The sequence below is a fragment of the Antedon mediterranea genome, chromosome 1 (genome assembly GCF_964355755.1).
Source record: "Antedon mediterranea chromosome 1, ecAntMedi1.1, whole genome shotgun sequence".
In the NCBI taxonomy this organism is placed as follows: Eukaryota; Metazoa; Echinodermata; class Crinoidea; order Comatulida; family Antedonidae; genus Antedon; species Antedon mediterranea.
The window spans coordinates 1,023,510-1,039,067 of record NC_092670.1 but is presented as its reverse complement, the minus strand read 5'-3'; the positions used below and the strand labels follow the sequence as shown (position 1 = coordinate 1,039,067).

The 15,558-nt window shown below is 33.1% G+C and overlaps 1 protein-coding gene across 6 annotated transcripts in view; it reads left to right on the top strand.

Annotated features, from left to right (window-relative positions):
• The first annotated feature begins 2,518 nt into the window (after positions 1 to 2,518).
• Positions 2,519 to 15,558, top strand: part of LOC140052046 (lethal(2) giant larvae protein homolog 1-like) — a 41,011-nt gene continuing 27,971 nt past the window's right edge. For 4 of the 6 annotated variants that reach the window (XM_072097446.1, XM_072097462.1, XM_072097429.1 and 1 more), the window contains exons 1-5: positions 2,520 to 2,621; positions 2,730 to 2,911; positions 4,439 to 4,536; positions 15,024 to 15,105; positions 15,233 to 15,342. In XM_072097446.1, the coding sequence (XP_071953547.1) occupies positions 2,807 to 2,911; positions 4,439 to 4,536; positions 15,024 to 15,105; positions 15,233 to 15,342 (395 nt within the window). In that variant the 5' untranslated portion in view covers positions 2,520 to 2,621; positions 2,730 to 2,806. Of the gene's footprint in view, positions 2,622 to 2,729; positions 2,912 to 4,438; positions 4,537 to 15,023; positions 15,106 to 15,232; positions 15,343 to 15,558 lie in introns of all 6 variants that reach the window. The other 2 variants (XM_072097469.1, XM_072097438.1) reach the window with 2 other exon arrangements.

Genomic DNA, 15,558 nt, shown 5'->3' with positions numbered 1-15,558 from the left:
TTTTCTGGGGGACAATACATCGTTAATATTAAATTGTTAAATAATTACATAACATTACTATTGAATAATATAAAGAAGTAAGCAACTCTATCATTTGGAACAATTGGTATAGCGCCACCTATATTTTCATAAAGTTTCCCAGGGAAAGAAACGAACGAACAATAATGGAAACTCTAAATTAAGAACCTCAAAGTAACGGTAAGCACAATGACAATAGTGTAGCGTAACCATTTTATAAGATAGGCCTATAATTACAGTAGTAACTGCAGTAAAAGATCTGTATAATATAGAATAGAACAATCCAACAACCTGTTAAAACTAGATTTAACGGACCTTCTCTAACGATCTTTTTACGCAATGTTCCTTTCATTTGTCTTTCTATCTGCTGGCAAATTCACAACAGTTATCTTCTCTCAATATTGTTTCATTACAGCTGTCCTCTATGTCTACTGGCAAATTCGTTGCAGTTAACATCCCCTAATATTGTTTCATTTCTCTACTAGTAGAAAGAGTTAATTTTCTCCCAATATTGTTCACTAATTTGCTTTCCTTTCTGTCTATTTTCTTTTAGTAGCTTATCTTCTCCCACCACTTTTAATTGCAGATAACTTCTCTATTTGTTCTCATTTTATCTGTCTTTTTATCTACTGGTAGTTTACTTACAGTTATTATATGTTATCTGCTTACTGGTGGTGGCTGCTCCATCAGTTAACCTTCTTCCAATTGTAGTATGTTATCTGTTCTATCTAAACTAAATGAATGTATCTCCTTCAAAGATTTTTTGAATTTTAGAAAGTGTGTTGACAACGCACGAAACGTTGGGTGAGTTTCAACGTTTTTCACATTTCCTTCACAACCAAACATTTGCATTCAAATAACTTATTTTCAATATTATTATTTTCTCATCTTTCAAAGTTCTGTAAAATGATATTTAAATATTAGCATTATTAGTATTATAATATATATTTTCCATTGGACTGTGCCGTACTGGAACAATCGAAGTTCCAGAGCCGCGTGTTCTTTTGATAACTTCCAGAGTCACACCGGTCGTTTTTATCATCGTGCAAAATCTTCGAGACAGACTTGCCACTTATTGATAACCTATGATCTATCGATTGATTAGAACCACTCCATTCAATAGATTAGTAATGAAATTGAAAGAAAATAATCTGTATTCTTTGTTTAATGGTACACAGTCGGCTGAATGTACTCAAACACAGCACTGAGGACAAAGAGTTTGGAAATCTTTTGTTTGTCGTCAAAAGCTAACAGACGATATCTCACACGAGAGCGCGTCTCTTTTCTGAATCAGCAGACGACAGCAAAACATCTTTTTGAAATATTAAATATTTAGTTACATGACAAAACGATTGTTTTATTTAAGGATTATTTGTGGATATATTATCCTTTTAAAAGTAAGTTCTGTTTTCATAATTTCGGATGCTGTATAGTGACGCATGTAAGTATAAAATTAGATACTACTTTTATCCTTAAGCCATGTGATGATAATCAAGGTAATGATGTTGAAAGTGTTTGTGACGACATGGCGCAAACTAAAAATAAAACGGCAATAATTAATATTTTGCTGTATCAAGGACGCGTTATTCGGAGATGGAGAGTGTTGATGATAAAGGTCTATTTTGATATTTAAAACAAATATCTTAGAAGCCGTTAATCTGGGTTTTATTGGGGTATCACAGAGTCATACTATTATTTATGATAACTTATGAAGATGAAACTTAGGCCCTATTGGGATTTGTTTAGTCAATTTAAGTGCTTACTGTTTGTATTCGATCATCAACTGATATGATAAACACAAGGGCTACTCCTCGACATGAAAAATAAAGATTAATAAACTTCAGACTTTATATTAGGGTCTAAAGGGATCAGGGCCTTCTCGGAACCACAATGAAAAAGCGCCGTTCCATCGTATGATACATATCTCCATGATATTGTGGCACAGCCAAGCATTAATAACCATCTGCATACATTTTCAAAATGTTAAATGAAATTGTTAAAAATGATTAATAAATAAAACGGAGTTTGAATGTGGTATTTGGACTCTTATCTTAATTTAAAAGAGTGAGTACATCGGTAAAGATTAATACGGCTCTGTTTGGGATTTAACTTATTCTCACTCCTGGTTATTGTTTTGGGTGATCGAATAAATATTAATTACTAAATACTGTAGTATTATTTATTATAAGTACAGTATCAATATAGATCTATTTTAATTGACTTAACGCCAATGCTTTCTGGATATAGGGTCACACCTATGTGCGGATGAACACATGTGGTAATGTGGTATAATGAATGACTGCAAAACACTCCAGCTAACCAATATGATTATGCTATTTTATCATAGTGAGTTTTAATGAAAATATTATGGTTATACAGGATAGTTATAGCTAATGATAAGCTGAGATAATGGTGAAAATATCAAATAATATGGCGTAGGGATATTGAAATTAGTTACACTGATTGCCCAATGTGGGTTATGTATTTTGTGTGGCGCTTGATTTCCATATTGGTGGTGTTCGCTCAATGAACTTCAGTTCGCGGTGTGCCAGTTTGGTAAGTGCGAAGCCGGTTGAAATACCGGTGTTTTCTTCAGAAAATAGGTGTGTTCAATTTATCTGTTTTGATCTGTGATTTTTATATTAATATTACCTTGATTTCATTCCACAAGTCCAGGATATTTTATTTATTTTGTTGCTCTTAACATACAGAAATATTTAAACTTCAATCGTGTGTGAACCTGCTGGACGACTTGCACTAACTGGAAAAATTGGAGTTAGGCCTAACCATGTCGGCTGCATCAAGAGTTCGGAATCTATTCAAACGTAAGGGAGGTGGACATACAAGTGCTGAAAGAGAAAAACTAAAGAAGGAGCTATTCTCTTTTAAGAAGGTGAGTTTCTAATTTAAATTTTAGTAGGTTACTTAGTTAGCTATATAAACACATTTAGACAGTAGAAACATCACTTGTTTGTTAGGCCTAAACTTCAGACTGATGAAGGGCTAGCTACGGTTGACTGAAGAAATCAGATCTACCGCGGCGGGTCACCGAGGTTGAGGAGAACGGCTAGCTAGCATCGGCCTGGCATAGAAAGTATGGAATATATTTTGTAAACTCGTCCCTCCCCAATTGTCCTTATATATTTTCCAGCTAAGACTATTACATATTGTATATTTTATGTTAACAAAGCGTCTAGGTAGGTCACACAAACATAATTGTATAATATTAAAATATTAAATCGATGATTTATTTGGTTGAGAGAGGATAGGATTCCTATATGTTTGTTTTTTCTTTTTTTTCAATTTTACTTGATATAACTGACTGGATTATACAGCCCGAGGATGTGGCATATTGTCTTGTATTGTATAGTATCTTATTATTATTGTTACAATTGAGGAAAGTCATTTAATAAAATAAAACATTGAATATTTAGTTCAAACAACACACTTTAAAACTAGATAGGTTTAGTATACAGTACCAAAAATGCATATTAATTATTAACCATTTTGTCTGCCTAAAACAGAATTTTTCAGTCCACAGTCTGAAGTGTCTCACAATCAACCAAAACGAATCATCCTTTGGTTGAATTGACCCTAATTGTATATATTTCTACCACCAGCAACCAAGCATGACTGGATTAGAACCTGCAATTGCCACCCACCAATACATTCACAGTAAACCCAATTCATAACTATCATTATTAAAATGTACTAAACTGCAACAAGTCTATTTTGACCAATAAAATTTGGTCATTGATAATATTTTACATTATACTCATCCCAAACATTACAATTACACGATTACTGAGTACAGGGCCGTAACCACGGCAATACAGTTGGTAAGGTTTTGACCTGACCACTTTTTCACACGAGGCTTTTGACAGCCATGTGTCCCATACAGTACTAAAATAGTTCCATTTTCTTGCAACCACCATACCACTTTATTTCTTGTGGCTACAGCACTAGTGTCTAGATCAATTTGTTACACAGTCCCATAACAAATTGTTGAATTTGTACAAATGATTGACAATCATTCATGCATTAACTATACTTATCTTTTGTTGGAATATTTTGAATAGTTTTGTCATATTTTTTACATTCATTCAATTAATTTGTATCATGCACAATATTATAGTTAGTTTAAAAATGTGTAATTAGCCAAACAAAACCTAATAATACATTATAGTAATTTATTGCCATCTGAAACCCAAACAATTAATTATTAATTTTTTTATGTAGTTAAGTTTACTGTAATACCCCAGAGTGGAGCAAGTTGTACATTATTTATGTAGTATAGTAATTATTTTATTTATTTCAAAACTTTCCCAAGGGAGAAGCATAATATTATTTACGCATTCAATAAAATAAAATATTAAAAATGCAATTAAATACCTTACATTAAGTATGTTGTTTTTGGCAGACGGTGGAGCATGGATTTCCACACAAACCAACAGCGATTGCCTACGATCCACAGTTAAATCTTGTTGCCTTGGGTACCAAAAGTGGAATCATTAAAATGTATCCTTTTTAAAATTTTATACTGGTTTAGGAATAATTACGTACATTAATCTATATTAAGGTAAGTCTAATTTTCTTAAAAGCTTCAGAGTTTAAATTACAGTATAAGATAGCGAAGAAACATCTTGTCTCTGTATACATTAGTCATGTGCTGCCGTTGAAACCGTTTAGTTCAAATATTTGAAAAATAAAAATACTCCGGCCCATAGCCAGTGGATTCGAGGGGTTGAACGAACCCCACTTTACCTGAAGTGCCTTTTTCAAACTACTGTACTATATTTAGAGACATTATCAGCAGAATCTGAATATCATGCTAAAAAAGTAGCCTACAGTAAGTTGTATTATTTGCCCCTTTTGTGGTAAATCGAACCCCCCTGGCTAATGTACCGGCTTGGTACTTGGTATGGTAATAAATGTAAATATCCTGGCAGTGTTGTTGCATCATAATGTCAATATCATTTTCCCGCTAAAAATGAAGATCAATCACATGAAACTATTGTCTGCTGATAAGTACGATTCGTTTCACGCAATGTTTGAGTTCTTGGACTTGTTTGCGTAGCCTGTATACAATCCGTGTCTGCAAACGTTTGCGCCGTTTCACTTTTGGACAATTGTAAACATATTTTAATTGAATAATTGTAAATATTAATAATAGGCTTCCTGTTTGTACACTTTTTGTGATTTATTATACAAAGTACAGTGACTGTATTCTTTGCATAACATCCCATACATTGGAAAAAAAGTTGTAGATAGGCATGCAAACTGACTGGTTGTGTAATACCTGTACATTAACTTTAAATTATAAATGAATTGTGTTCTGTCTCTTTTTTTTTGTCACCCAGGCACAGGATTGTTTTTAACAGCTTGATATACAGTAGTATACTTGTACTGTATATGGCATAATAAAAGCAGAATACTGTATAGAAATGTAGCATACAGTCTATAAAATAATATAAAATATACTATAATGTAATATATAAAATTGTTTTCAAACTGATAAAATACAGTAACCATTTTTTTAAATATTATTTTGGATGAAGCTATGTTGTTTTTATTGGAACATAGCAAAATTCTGATTTGTAAATTGTAAAGTTTTTTTTCAATTGACTTGACTTCAGTGCAAACATAGATACAGTAGTCTTTTTTTTTAAAGACCCTGAAGGTCACAAGATATCCCCTGAAACATAATCTATTCATAATCCCTTTGAGACTGAGTACAATATTGTGAGTTATGGATCTAATTATTTTACCACCTGTAAATAGGCCTTTTCCCTCTTTATCTTTTAAAGTTTCTAATGAAATAGAACATGTTATCTTAAGTATCTGTTACATTCAATTCTTTTATTACTGCAGTTTTCCCAATATCATAAAGAACAAAAGAGTAGAGAGATGATGCAGAAGAGGTTGTCATAGCAATGTCTGGTTATGATAATTCATTTGTTTATTTATGAACTATTTATGAATATTACCATAAAAATGTATTCATTGACCTTTAATAAAAGCATCTATTATGTGACCTTTGACCTATTTGTGTAGTATTTGCAATGGTTCACAGATGTTGAGGAAATTGCCATCAGACCAATATTTCATATTCTAGATTTTGAATATTCTAAATTACCTATATAAGGCCCTGTTCAGACCCATGGCGTTAGACCGTTTTAGCGTACAACGTTACTATCAAGGTCACGTTACAAACCGCAGAGAAAAAAACGAGGTGTTCAGACCCATAGCGTACGATTATCGTTACAACGGAAGTACGTCATCCAGGTTGTTTCTAGTTGCATATTCATGTGCTCTTACCCACGTGTTTTCATCATTATTTCCACTGTATATAGGCCTAGATCTCAGCCCTACAATATTATGACAAAATTTGCCGTAAATAAAACATACCTCAGCATTTATTTAAGAAAAATATAGTAAAGTCAAATTTCTGTTTCTATTGTTTTTATTTTGTAGTAAAAAACATTTTCCCCAGGCTCTTGTGTTACGAAAATAAAGCAGGCCTCGTCCTCGTAATGATGAAGAAAAAAAAGATTGAGATTAGTCTATCCAGTCCAGTCAAAGATATATATTCTTTGGTCCAGTCGGTTGAAAATAACCCTTAACTTGCTAATAAAAGGGACACAGCTCCCCTTGTTTGTTTACTGTTTTTTTTAGGAGTTAGGGGGTTTTCAGCATTAAACTTGTCCAGTCTAGTCTGCCTTGTATGAATGAGTGACTTTTGATGTCCCACGCTAGTTTTTAGCTTGAATGAAATGCGTGAATGGCTCTAGGCCTAGCTAGGCCTAAAAGCGGATGGGATCGTAGTCCCTATGTTTAAATACAAGGTGCATGTATTTATGTCATTTGTTAGAAAATATAATGGTAATCAGTTGATAATAGTTTGTAGCCTTTGTAACAGTTGTATTTGTAGTGTAGTTAGGCCTTATTTATTCTGGCCTTTTTGTTATTGAAATCCATCTCACACATTGACGATACAAGATGTCAGCCTAGGTCAAACCTTGTTTGGCGTCATAACAGGAAACGTTCTGATTGGATACAACGTTGACTTACAGTAGCGTCGTACGCTAAAACGGTACTATCAACCGTTTTCCACTACAACGCTACAACCGTTGTACGACGCGTTGTACGCTAATCCCCAACTGTTCAGACACACATTCTTTTAGCGTCGTACGCTAAAACGGTCTAACGCCATGGGTCTGAACAGGGCCTTAGATAATTGTAAAACTATCATTTAGTGAGCCAAGCATTTGAGTTAGTAACAGCTGTATGCAGTCGTACAGCAAATAGTAGGCTCATTTGTGGACTGAAGCGAGCCAGTGTCTCTGTTATTGATTCGTGAATGGGTGAGGATGAAAGGTGTCGAGACTGGAACAATTGACAAACTACGCATGAACAGAAAATTGCAGCAAAGTGTCAAATTTAGCGCTGTCGTTGTAACAGTTTCTACCATTTAATGAATAATGCGTTGGGTTTGACTAAACACAGTATTGTTGTGTGTTTGATAAACATGTAGTTGCAACCTTGATGAATTCTGTTCATTTTATGAAAGAAAAAGTTAAAAAAATTATTTTATTGCAGTAAAAAGAAATTAGTTTAAGTAATGTGCTTTTGTTGCAATATACTGTACAGATTATGGTAATTAGTATGGAATTACCTAGAAAAAATATTGCTACAGTATTATATAGTAAAGAAAATAATAGACAGGCTAAAAAAAAAATAACCAGAGTCAACACTATATTGTAGTTACTGCAGTAGATGGGTTTATTGATTTCACTGTCCATGTCAATTGTATACAGTAGGCAAATCAGTTATGAAATATTTTTCAGCCGAAACCCCGACAAATTTTCATGGATTTATTTTATTGGGATTGAGAACAGTGTAATTTGTACCAAAATAGATTTGGAAATATAAATTTGGTTGTAATTTTGTGTGTAATTACCGTTTGCTGTGAGTCAGTCAGTCTATATTGATTTTCAATTGTCTCGCTGTGACTCATCATGCAATCAATCATCACATTGTTTGTTTAGTATCATTTCTATCTATTGTTATTCTTATTATATCATTTATTACTCAGTAGCCTTGTATCACATTACTGTATCACATTACTGTATGTGAATCCATCCATCCAACGTTATCACTGCTACTGTAGTACTATAGTATACTCCATAGTTACTATTTAAATATATTTAAAAAAAAAGTTATTTTTTTTATTTATTATAATTTTTTGAGAGACATGATATGGCAAGGCATTGCATTTTAAATCAATACATGTTAAAATTTGCCTATTGTTATTGTTAAATTTATCTCACTGACTGCTCAAACTGACTTAATTATTACGTCTTATACTTGGGATTTTCCAAAGTGTTTGCCTTTAATTATATCTCAAAATATAACCAATACATTTGTTTTCTGCTGTGTAATCATTTTCTGCATTGAATCTGCATCAGACTGCTTGTATGTCCATGTCTGGATCACAGACAAGACATGTTGGAAGTCATTAATTATCCTAAACAACATGATTGTAATTCTTTAAATTAACCAATTATAATCAATCATGTCAAATTATATAGAGAGTTATATACCATTACCAAGCTAAGAGTTACAGTATATAATACCAAGCTACTGTAACAAAATGCAAAGATTTATATGACAATTATTATTTGATATTGTAAAATAATTGGGTCAGTCTGTCTGTGAATCCAAACTATTTCAATACCGACAGACAACAGTTCAGCTCAGGGAATAATTTATCCAGTGTAGCATAGTAAAAAGCTATACAAAACAAACTTATTCATATTGCTAAAAATTGTGTAGCAAAAAATACAATACAAAACTATGTTTCTCGACTCAAATCAAAATTTTTAAATGAAATTTTTCCCTCCAGCTTTGCAAATTTATTATTATGTAATGAGTTCATTATTATTACTTTTGTGGTGACATTCGTGAGAATTAAACAAATTTGAAGACTAAATATCCTTCCGTCAATATGGATATGAGGGGAAGCGGCACCAAATGCAAGCCATTCAATCATCCATATTCATCTTGAGGATGATACAAGTTTGAGTTTTTGTACGGTAAATAGATCAATAGTTGAACTATTTACAACGTCGATTTTATTTCGACAATGCTTGCATGACTTCCTGTGCTTGTGCCCCGACGGAGATTATTGATTGGATCAAATCTCATGTGACGATAAATAATTTTGCAACAATCTATAAAGGAATCTCAAGATCCATAATGCCCTTTATTTTGCTGATCTAAAATTTCCAAATAAAATTCTGATTCTTGTCATGAACGTGAGATAGCAAAGGAGTGTACAGTTGGAGAGGGCGTTTGGAATGCGGTATTGGTCATGAACGTGAGATAGCAAAGGAGGGTACAGTTGGAGAGGGCGTTTGGAATGCGGTATTGTGGACTGTACGTGCCTATAGTTTACTGTACGACATTTATAATAAAAGCATGTCAAAAATCAATGATGATATTAGTGTATTTAGATGCTCCCACTTGAGGGCAGGGTTCATGGAATGTACCATTATCTGATAGGGGTGTTTATTAATATTTATATATATATCCATTGAAGGTGTAGCTCTTTTCTCCGAGAGTATAGGCCAATGTCGGTTTTATCCAGAAGAAGCCACCTAGATTACCAACACCATTTTTGGTTTGTGTAATTTATAATATAAAGCATTTGTTTGATCTGTGTATTTGGACTAGACTTTGCCTGTGGAAAAGAAGACACAGTAGTAATATTGCATGAGTAGTACTAGAAGTATGTGGGTTTGTTTAGCTTCCAACTACCTGCCTGTCAAGGTCAAATATTGCAATAGATCACCACCCTTAATAATAGATCATGTCTTAAACTTGTGTAGGTGTTAGCTATTCAATTTATTAAACAGATTTTCACAAAATGAATTCAGCTGTGTAATATGATTTTAAATGCTACATTATCATATACATCATTCACAGTTTTTGGTAATTAATTTTATTAAATTTTCCTACAGTATATACATTCAATGATCACCTCAATATTGTAAAAACAAAACAATGATTTTAAATGTTAAAGTTGGTTTGATGCAGAAGTTGTGGTATACGGTAGGATGTTGGTTTGTAAGTTGTGACTGATATCCTATGACAAACCGCTATTTACACATTCTGTAGGTTATAGTGTGTAGGTTTTCCTTGGTCAGAGTTACAGGCATAAAGGAATAGTTTTACTTTATAAATCTATGTTATATTTATAGTTTAGTTTAAAACTTTTAGTTTTAGGTAATAATGTTTGCCAGTATCTTGCCAATGGCCACACAATACTGTAGTAGACACAAGTTGCGTCAAGAACCTTATCTAAAAATTGGACGATTCAATTTGAATGCTTTTTTTCTACAAAGTTCTGGCAAACAATAGTCTATAAAAATAAAATTGAATATTGAAAATACCTAATAATTATTAATACTGTAAAAACCACGGTACCATATTCTACTGTAGATACTTTTAAAATTGGGGTCAAAAAAGATGTTTATAAAAAAAAATTAAATTCGAAAAAAAGAAATTAATTAATACTACTGTATACTACTAGTATTTGTGAATTGTAATTAGTTTTTGTTGCATAACCAACATGCATCTGTTGACAACAAACTAAATAGTGGATTTTGAGTGATGAAATCATCCAGATGGTATTGAACAAAGAAACCGTATACTGTTTAGTAAGCAATGTGACTTTATTATTAAACGCGAACGGTATCATTAAGCACGACCCTGGAGATGATTACTACAACAAAGAAATAATTAATAAGAATTTTTATTGTTGAAATCTGGTAAAATCACAAAGAAAAACAAACCTTTCTTTCAATACAAATGCTCTTTTAATATTCTGATTGCTTGGATTCAGGATTTAAGTCAAATATATAGTAACCAATTGTTCTTGCTTTGGTATTAATAGTTTTTTAGATTTTGAGATTAAGCTATTTTATAAAAAGTCTGCCAATATTGAATATTGTCTAGCAGTCTTAATATTTTTAGATTTTTACAGCACCTGTCTCAAGTTAAAAACTAAAATCAAAGTATAGTTGAATCTTTCTTTGTAGTTTAATCAATCGTGCTGATGTTTAACAAATCATGTTGTAGTCTAATTTTTACTAAAACTTAATCCATTCTCAGTTTCTTAAATTAAGAACTGACTCCTGTGCTTAGTCCCTACTCATTACAGGATGTCTGGTATTGTTTGTGGTTAGTGAAGGGCAGTTGTTCATATTGTTGTAATTAAAAAGCAACAATTTCATGATTACAGCCATTCAGTGGTCTCCATTGGATTCAATTATTTTACCATGTAAAATATTTATTACTAATGGTTGAATAATATATATTATTAAAAAATAAATGTTTAAAAATGAAATTTGTTTCAGTAGACACATTCAGTGACATTACAAATGGCTTCAAATCCCTGAAACCTACTGGCTATTGGCCGTCATCGTATACCATTAGCAAGCTACAATTTATAGAAGTACTGTTTCCCTCAAGATTAGGGATGACCTTTTGTGAAAGTTTCAATGTCTACATGTGGCTACTGTATATATGTTTAATCCCAACTTGATCTTCCTCACAATGGTGCACCTCTAATATTGAAAAATACTGTAGATTGGACAGGCCATAGACATCCATATCACAGGCCATAGACATCCATATTACAGGCCATAGACATTCATATCACAGGCCATAGACATTCATATCACAGGCCATAGACATTCATGTTACAGGCCATAGACATTCATGTTACAGGCCATAGACATTCATGTTACAGGCCATAGACATTCATATTACAGGCCATAGACATTCATGTTACAGGCCATAGACATTCATATTACAGGCCATAGACATTCATGTTACAGGCCATAGACATTCATATTACAGGCCATAGACATTTATATCACAGGCCATAGACATTCATGTTACAGGCCATAGACATTCATATTACAGGCCATAGACATTCATATCACAGGCCATAGACATTCATATTACAGGCCATAGACATTCATGTTACAGGCCATAGACATTCATATTACAGGCCATAGACATTCATGTCACAGGCCATAGACATTCATGTTACAGGCCATAGACATTCATATTACAGGCCATAGACATTCATATCACAGGCCATAGACATTCATGTTACAGGCCATAGACATTCATGTTACAGGCCATAGACATTCATATTACAGGCCATAGACATTCATGTTACAGGCCATAGACATTCATATTACAGGCCATAGACATTCATATCACAGGCCATAGACATTCATGTCACAGGCCATAGACATTCATATTACAGGCCATAGACATTCATATTACAGGCCATAGACATTCATATCACAGGCCATAGACATTCATGTTACAGGCCATAGACATTCATATTACAGGCCATAGACATTCATATCACAGGCCATAGACATTCATGTCACAGGCCATAGACATTCATGTTACAGGCCATAGACATTCATATTACAGGCCATAGACATTCATATTACAGGCCATAGACATTCATATTACAGGCCATAGACATTCATATTACAGGCCATAGACTATGGTACTGTACAGTACTGTGTTTCTGTTGTAGAATCTTAATCATTTTATTGAGTATTATAGTCAATATTTATCCAGTAAGTAATTTAAGCCCGTTGTCAGTTGCACTTCCATTAAAAACGGTCATGCTGAGTTCAGTGTGTAGGCGAATGTTAATGTATTTATAGGTTTTTGTTAATTTAAACAGCTTTATATATTATACATTATGCAGATACAGATAAAATAACTGACAAATATACAGTACAATATTTAATACGTATAGTACTAAACTAAACTTTTTATCCCTCATTTGATCAATTCAATTCAAAATAAGATTTAAGCAATAATGGAATAAAGGGGGAGGAAGGAAGAAGGCAGGATCCCATCAGAAAGATACAGGATCTTGAGGTGGGTCTGCTTTGGACACAAAACGAACGGACAAAGACAAGATAGTATATAAGTATAAGTATAAAAAATTATATAGTACTACTACTGCAGTAAAATGAATTGCGCATCATAATAATGCCAACCAGTATTGTGGTAATTTCACAAACCCTTTCTAGATTAATGAGCCAACTTAATCAGTCTACATTTGTCACCAAATAATCTGATTATTGCGGTTTAGTAGACGATTTACACCTAGACGACGTTTACATTTCTCTAGTCTTATTGTGTAAGTAGTTTTTATTGGGAAGAAATTATTTATGGTACGTGGGTCTTTTTGTAGTATAGCAGTTTGGCACATTAGTTTGTGGTTTGAGTAATCACAATAAAACTGTGCATAGATGAACAAAAAATCAACAAATTGTATCATTGGATTTATAAAGTGCCTAAATGTTGTGAAACCTCTAAGCACTGTAAAAGGTAAAGGAGAGTCCCGTATTCATTCTGAACGTAGGGGGAATGAGCTGTTAGGAGCTCATTGTACTAAGCCTCGGCATTATGTGGTAGGGTGGCCAGTTCCTGTCCACGCCGCCTTTTTTCTCCCTAGTTTTTTCAACCAGGTACTCATTTACAGCTGAGTGGACTGGGAGTTGTCGGGAATTGAACCCGGGTCTATCTGTACGACAGTCAAGTGTCCTAACCACTCGGCTATCCAACTTCAATCCTAACCACTCGGCTATCCAACTCCAAAGCACTGTACATTACACTTTACAAATTACAGTAATTTATTACCACGGTCATTTTTGGATCAAATGCGTATGGAAACATACTCCCATAATGTAGTATGATTCTTGGTTCTTGAATGTTGTTGGAGTTCATGCAGCATTATGGTGAAATTTCGTCAGTTTATTTTGAAAATGTTACTTGAAAAACAAGATAGTAAAATATAATGTACTCATTACCATAATCATTAATAAGTACGATCTACTTGATGAAAACTTAATGCCCAATATCCTGCAAATTATAATGTAATACAGGTAATTTATGACTTGTTATCGGTACTACTTTATGACTTGTTATCGGTACTATATCTCTGTGATGTACTGCATTAATGCTCTAAACAGGATCAGAACTAGTTACTGTTGTTGACATTTTATTTCAATTGTAAATGGATTGTAAGATCTATACAAACAAAATTGATTAAGTGATAAATGGTTCTTAGAAATGTTTGTCAATCTTGCTAAGTTAATACTAATACAAATACAGGTGTCATAATTACTTTCAGCATCAACAGTTAAATTCTGTTGTTTGTTTGATTGATTACTGATTTTAGGACGTACAGTACCATAATTTCTGTTTTTTGTATTGTCCTCTCCGTTCAAATGTTGGAACAACTGTATTGTTTGATTTTTGAATGAAAGAATTTGAGGAAGAAATAAATGCTCAAAAAAAGAGAAAATACTGTAATTACAATAGCTGGTTGTCAAGAACTAATTGTTTGAGTGTAAACTGTAATGTTAGAAGTAGAATATTGTGTTATTTAGACAACGTGTAAACTGGTGTACAGTATCTTATTGATTAGGCTAAAATGTAGAGAATACCTAAATATGTCTGGAATTCTACTACGTTTATAATATGCCGGCATTTATCGATATTAAATTGTTATCAACCAAATATTGCTTGCAGAGAACAGTTTAAATTTCTGATGCATTTTGCGCTTTTGTTCAGTGTTCAAATTCACACTGCAGCATTATCTACGCCCATTGCCCTTTGGATAACCCTTTTAATTCTCCGTGTTCAGTTATGAATGTTGCGAAACAAAAGAACCAATTGTCGTTCTGTCAAATGATTTCATAATTGCATAATGCGGCATAGAATCGTAGCAAGAGTAAAAGTGATTACTGACCCATTCATAATGATGTTAATTGCAGATAATACAGCTCTTCTCTTTTAAATTAAATTGCTTTTTTTCCCACTTACGCGTCACAGCCGCTACTTGTTACTTGTGCTTTCACATTTTAACTATAGTCCTTGACCTTTGACATTAGTCTTGGTGCTCCAGGAGTAGAATTTGTTGGAACTAGCAGTGAAGCAACAAATGTCAATCAACTATTCTTTCTACCAAATCAAGTAAGTTTTTTTTCATCAATTACTCTTTTTTTGCGATTGTATTGTGCGGCAAAAAAAAAATGTTTACAAGTATGAGTATACAGTACCCCACTGGTGATTAAGAGTAATTGACAATTTGTTTCTTCAGGGACGTCTAATATCACTATGTGACGACAACACACTCCACCTGTGGGAGGTGAACATTCGAGATGGTAACTCTTTACTGGAGGAGGTGAAGAGCTTCTCGTTGGAAGGACGGTGAGTATTAATAGGGACTGTGTCTCATGATTGACACCAAAAAATGACAATAGATTCTGTAACATGTAGCGTTTTTCTTTGCCTCTTCATCTTCAGATTCAGATAAAATTTATTCAGATAATAATGAATGAACATATACAAAATAGAAAAAATATATTAAACTGAACATTAATAAAGCAGTAATTGGAAGTCATTATTATCATGGATCCCTTCTAG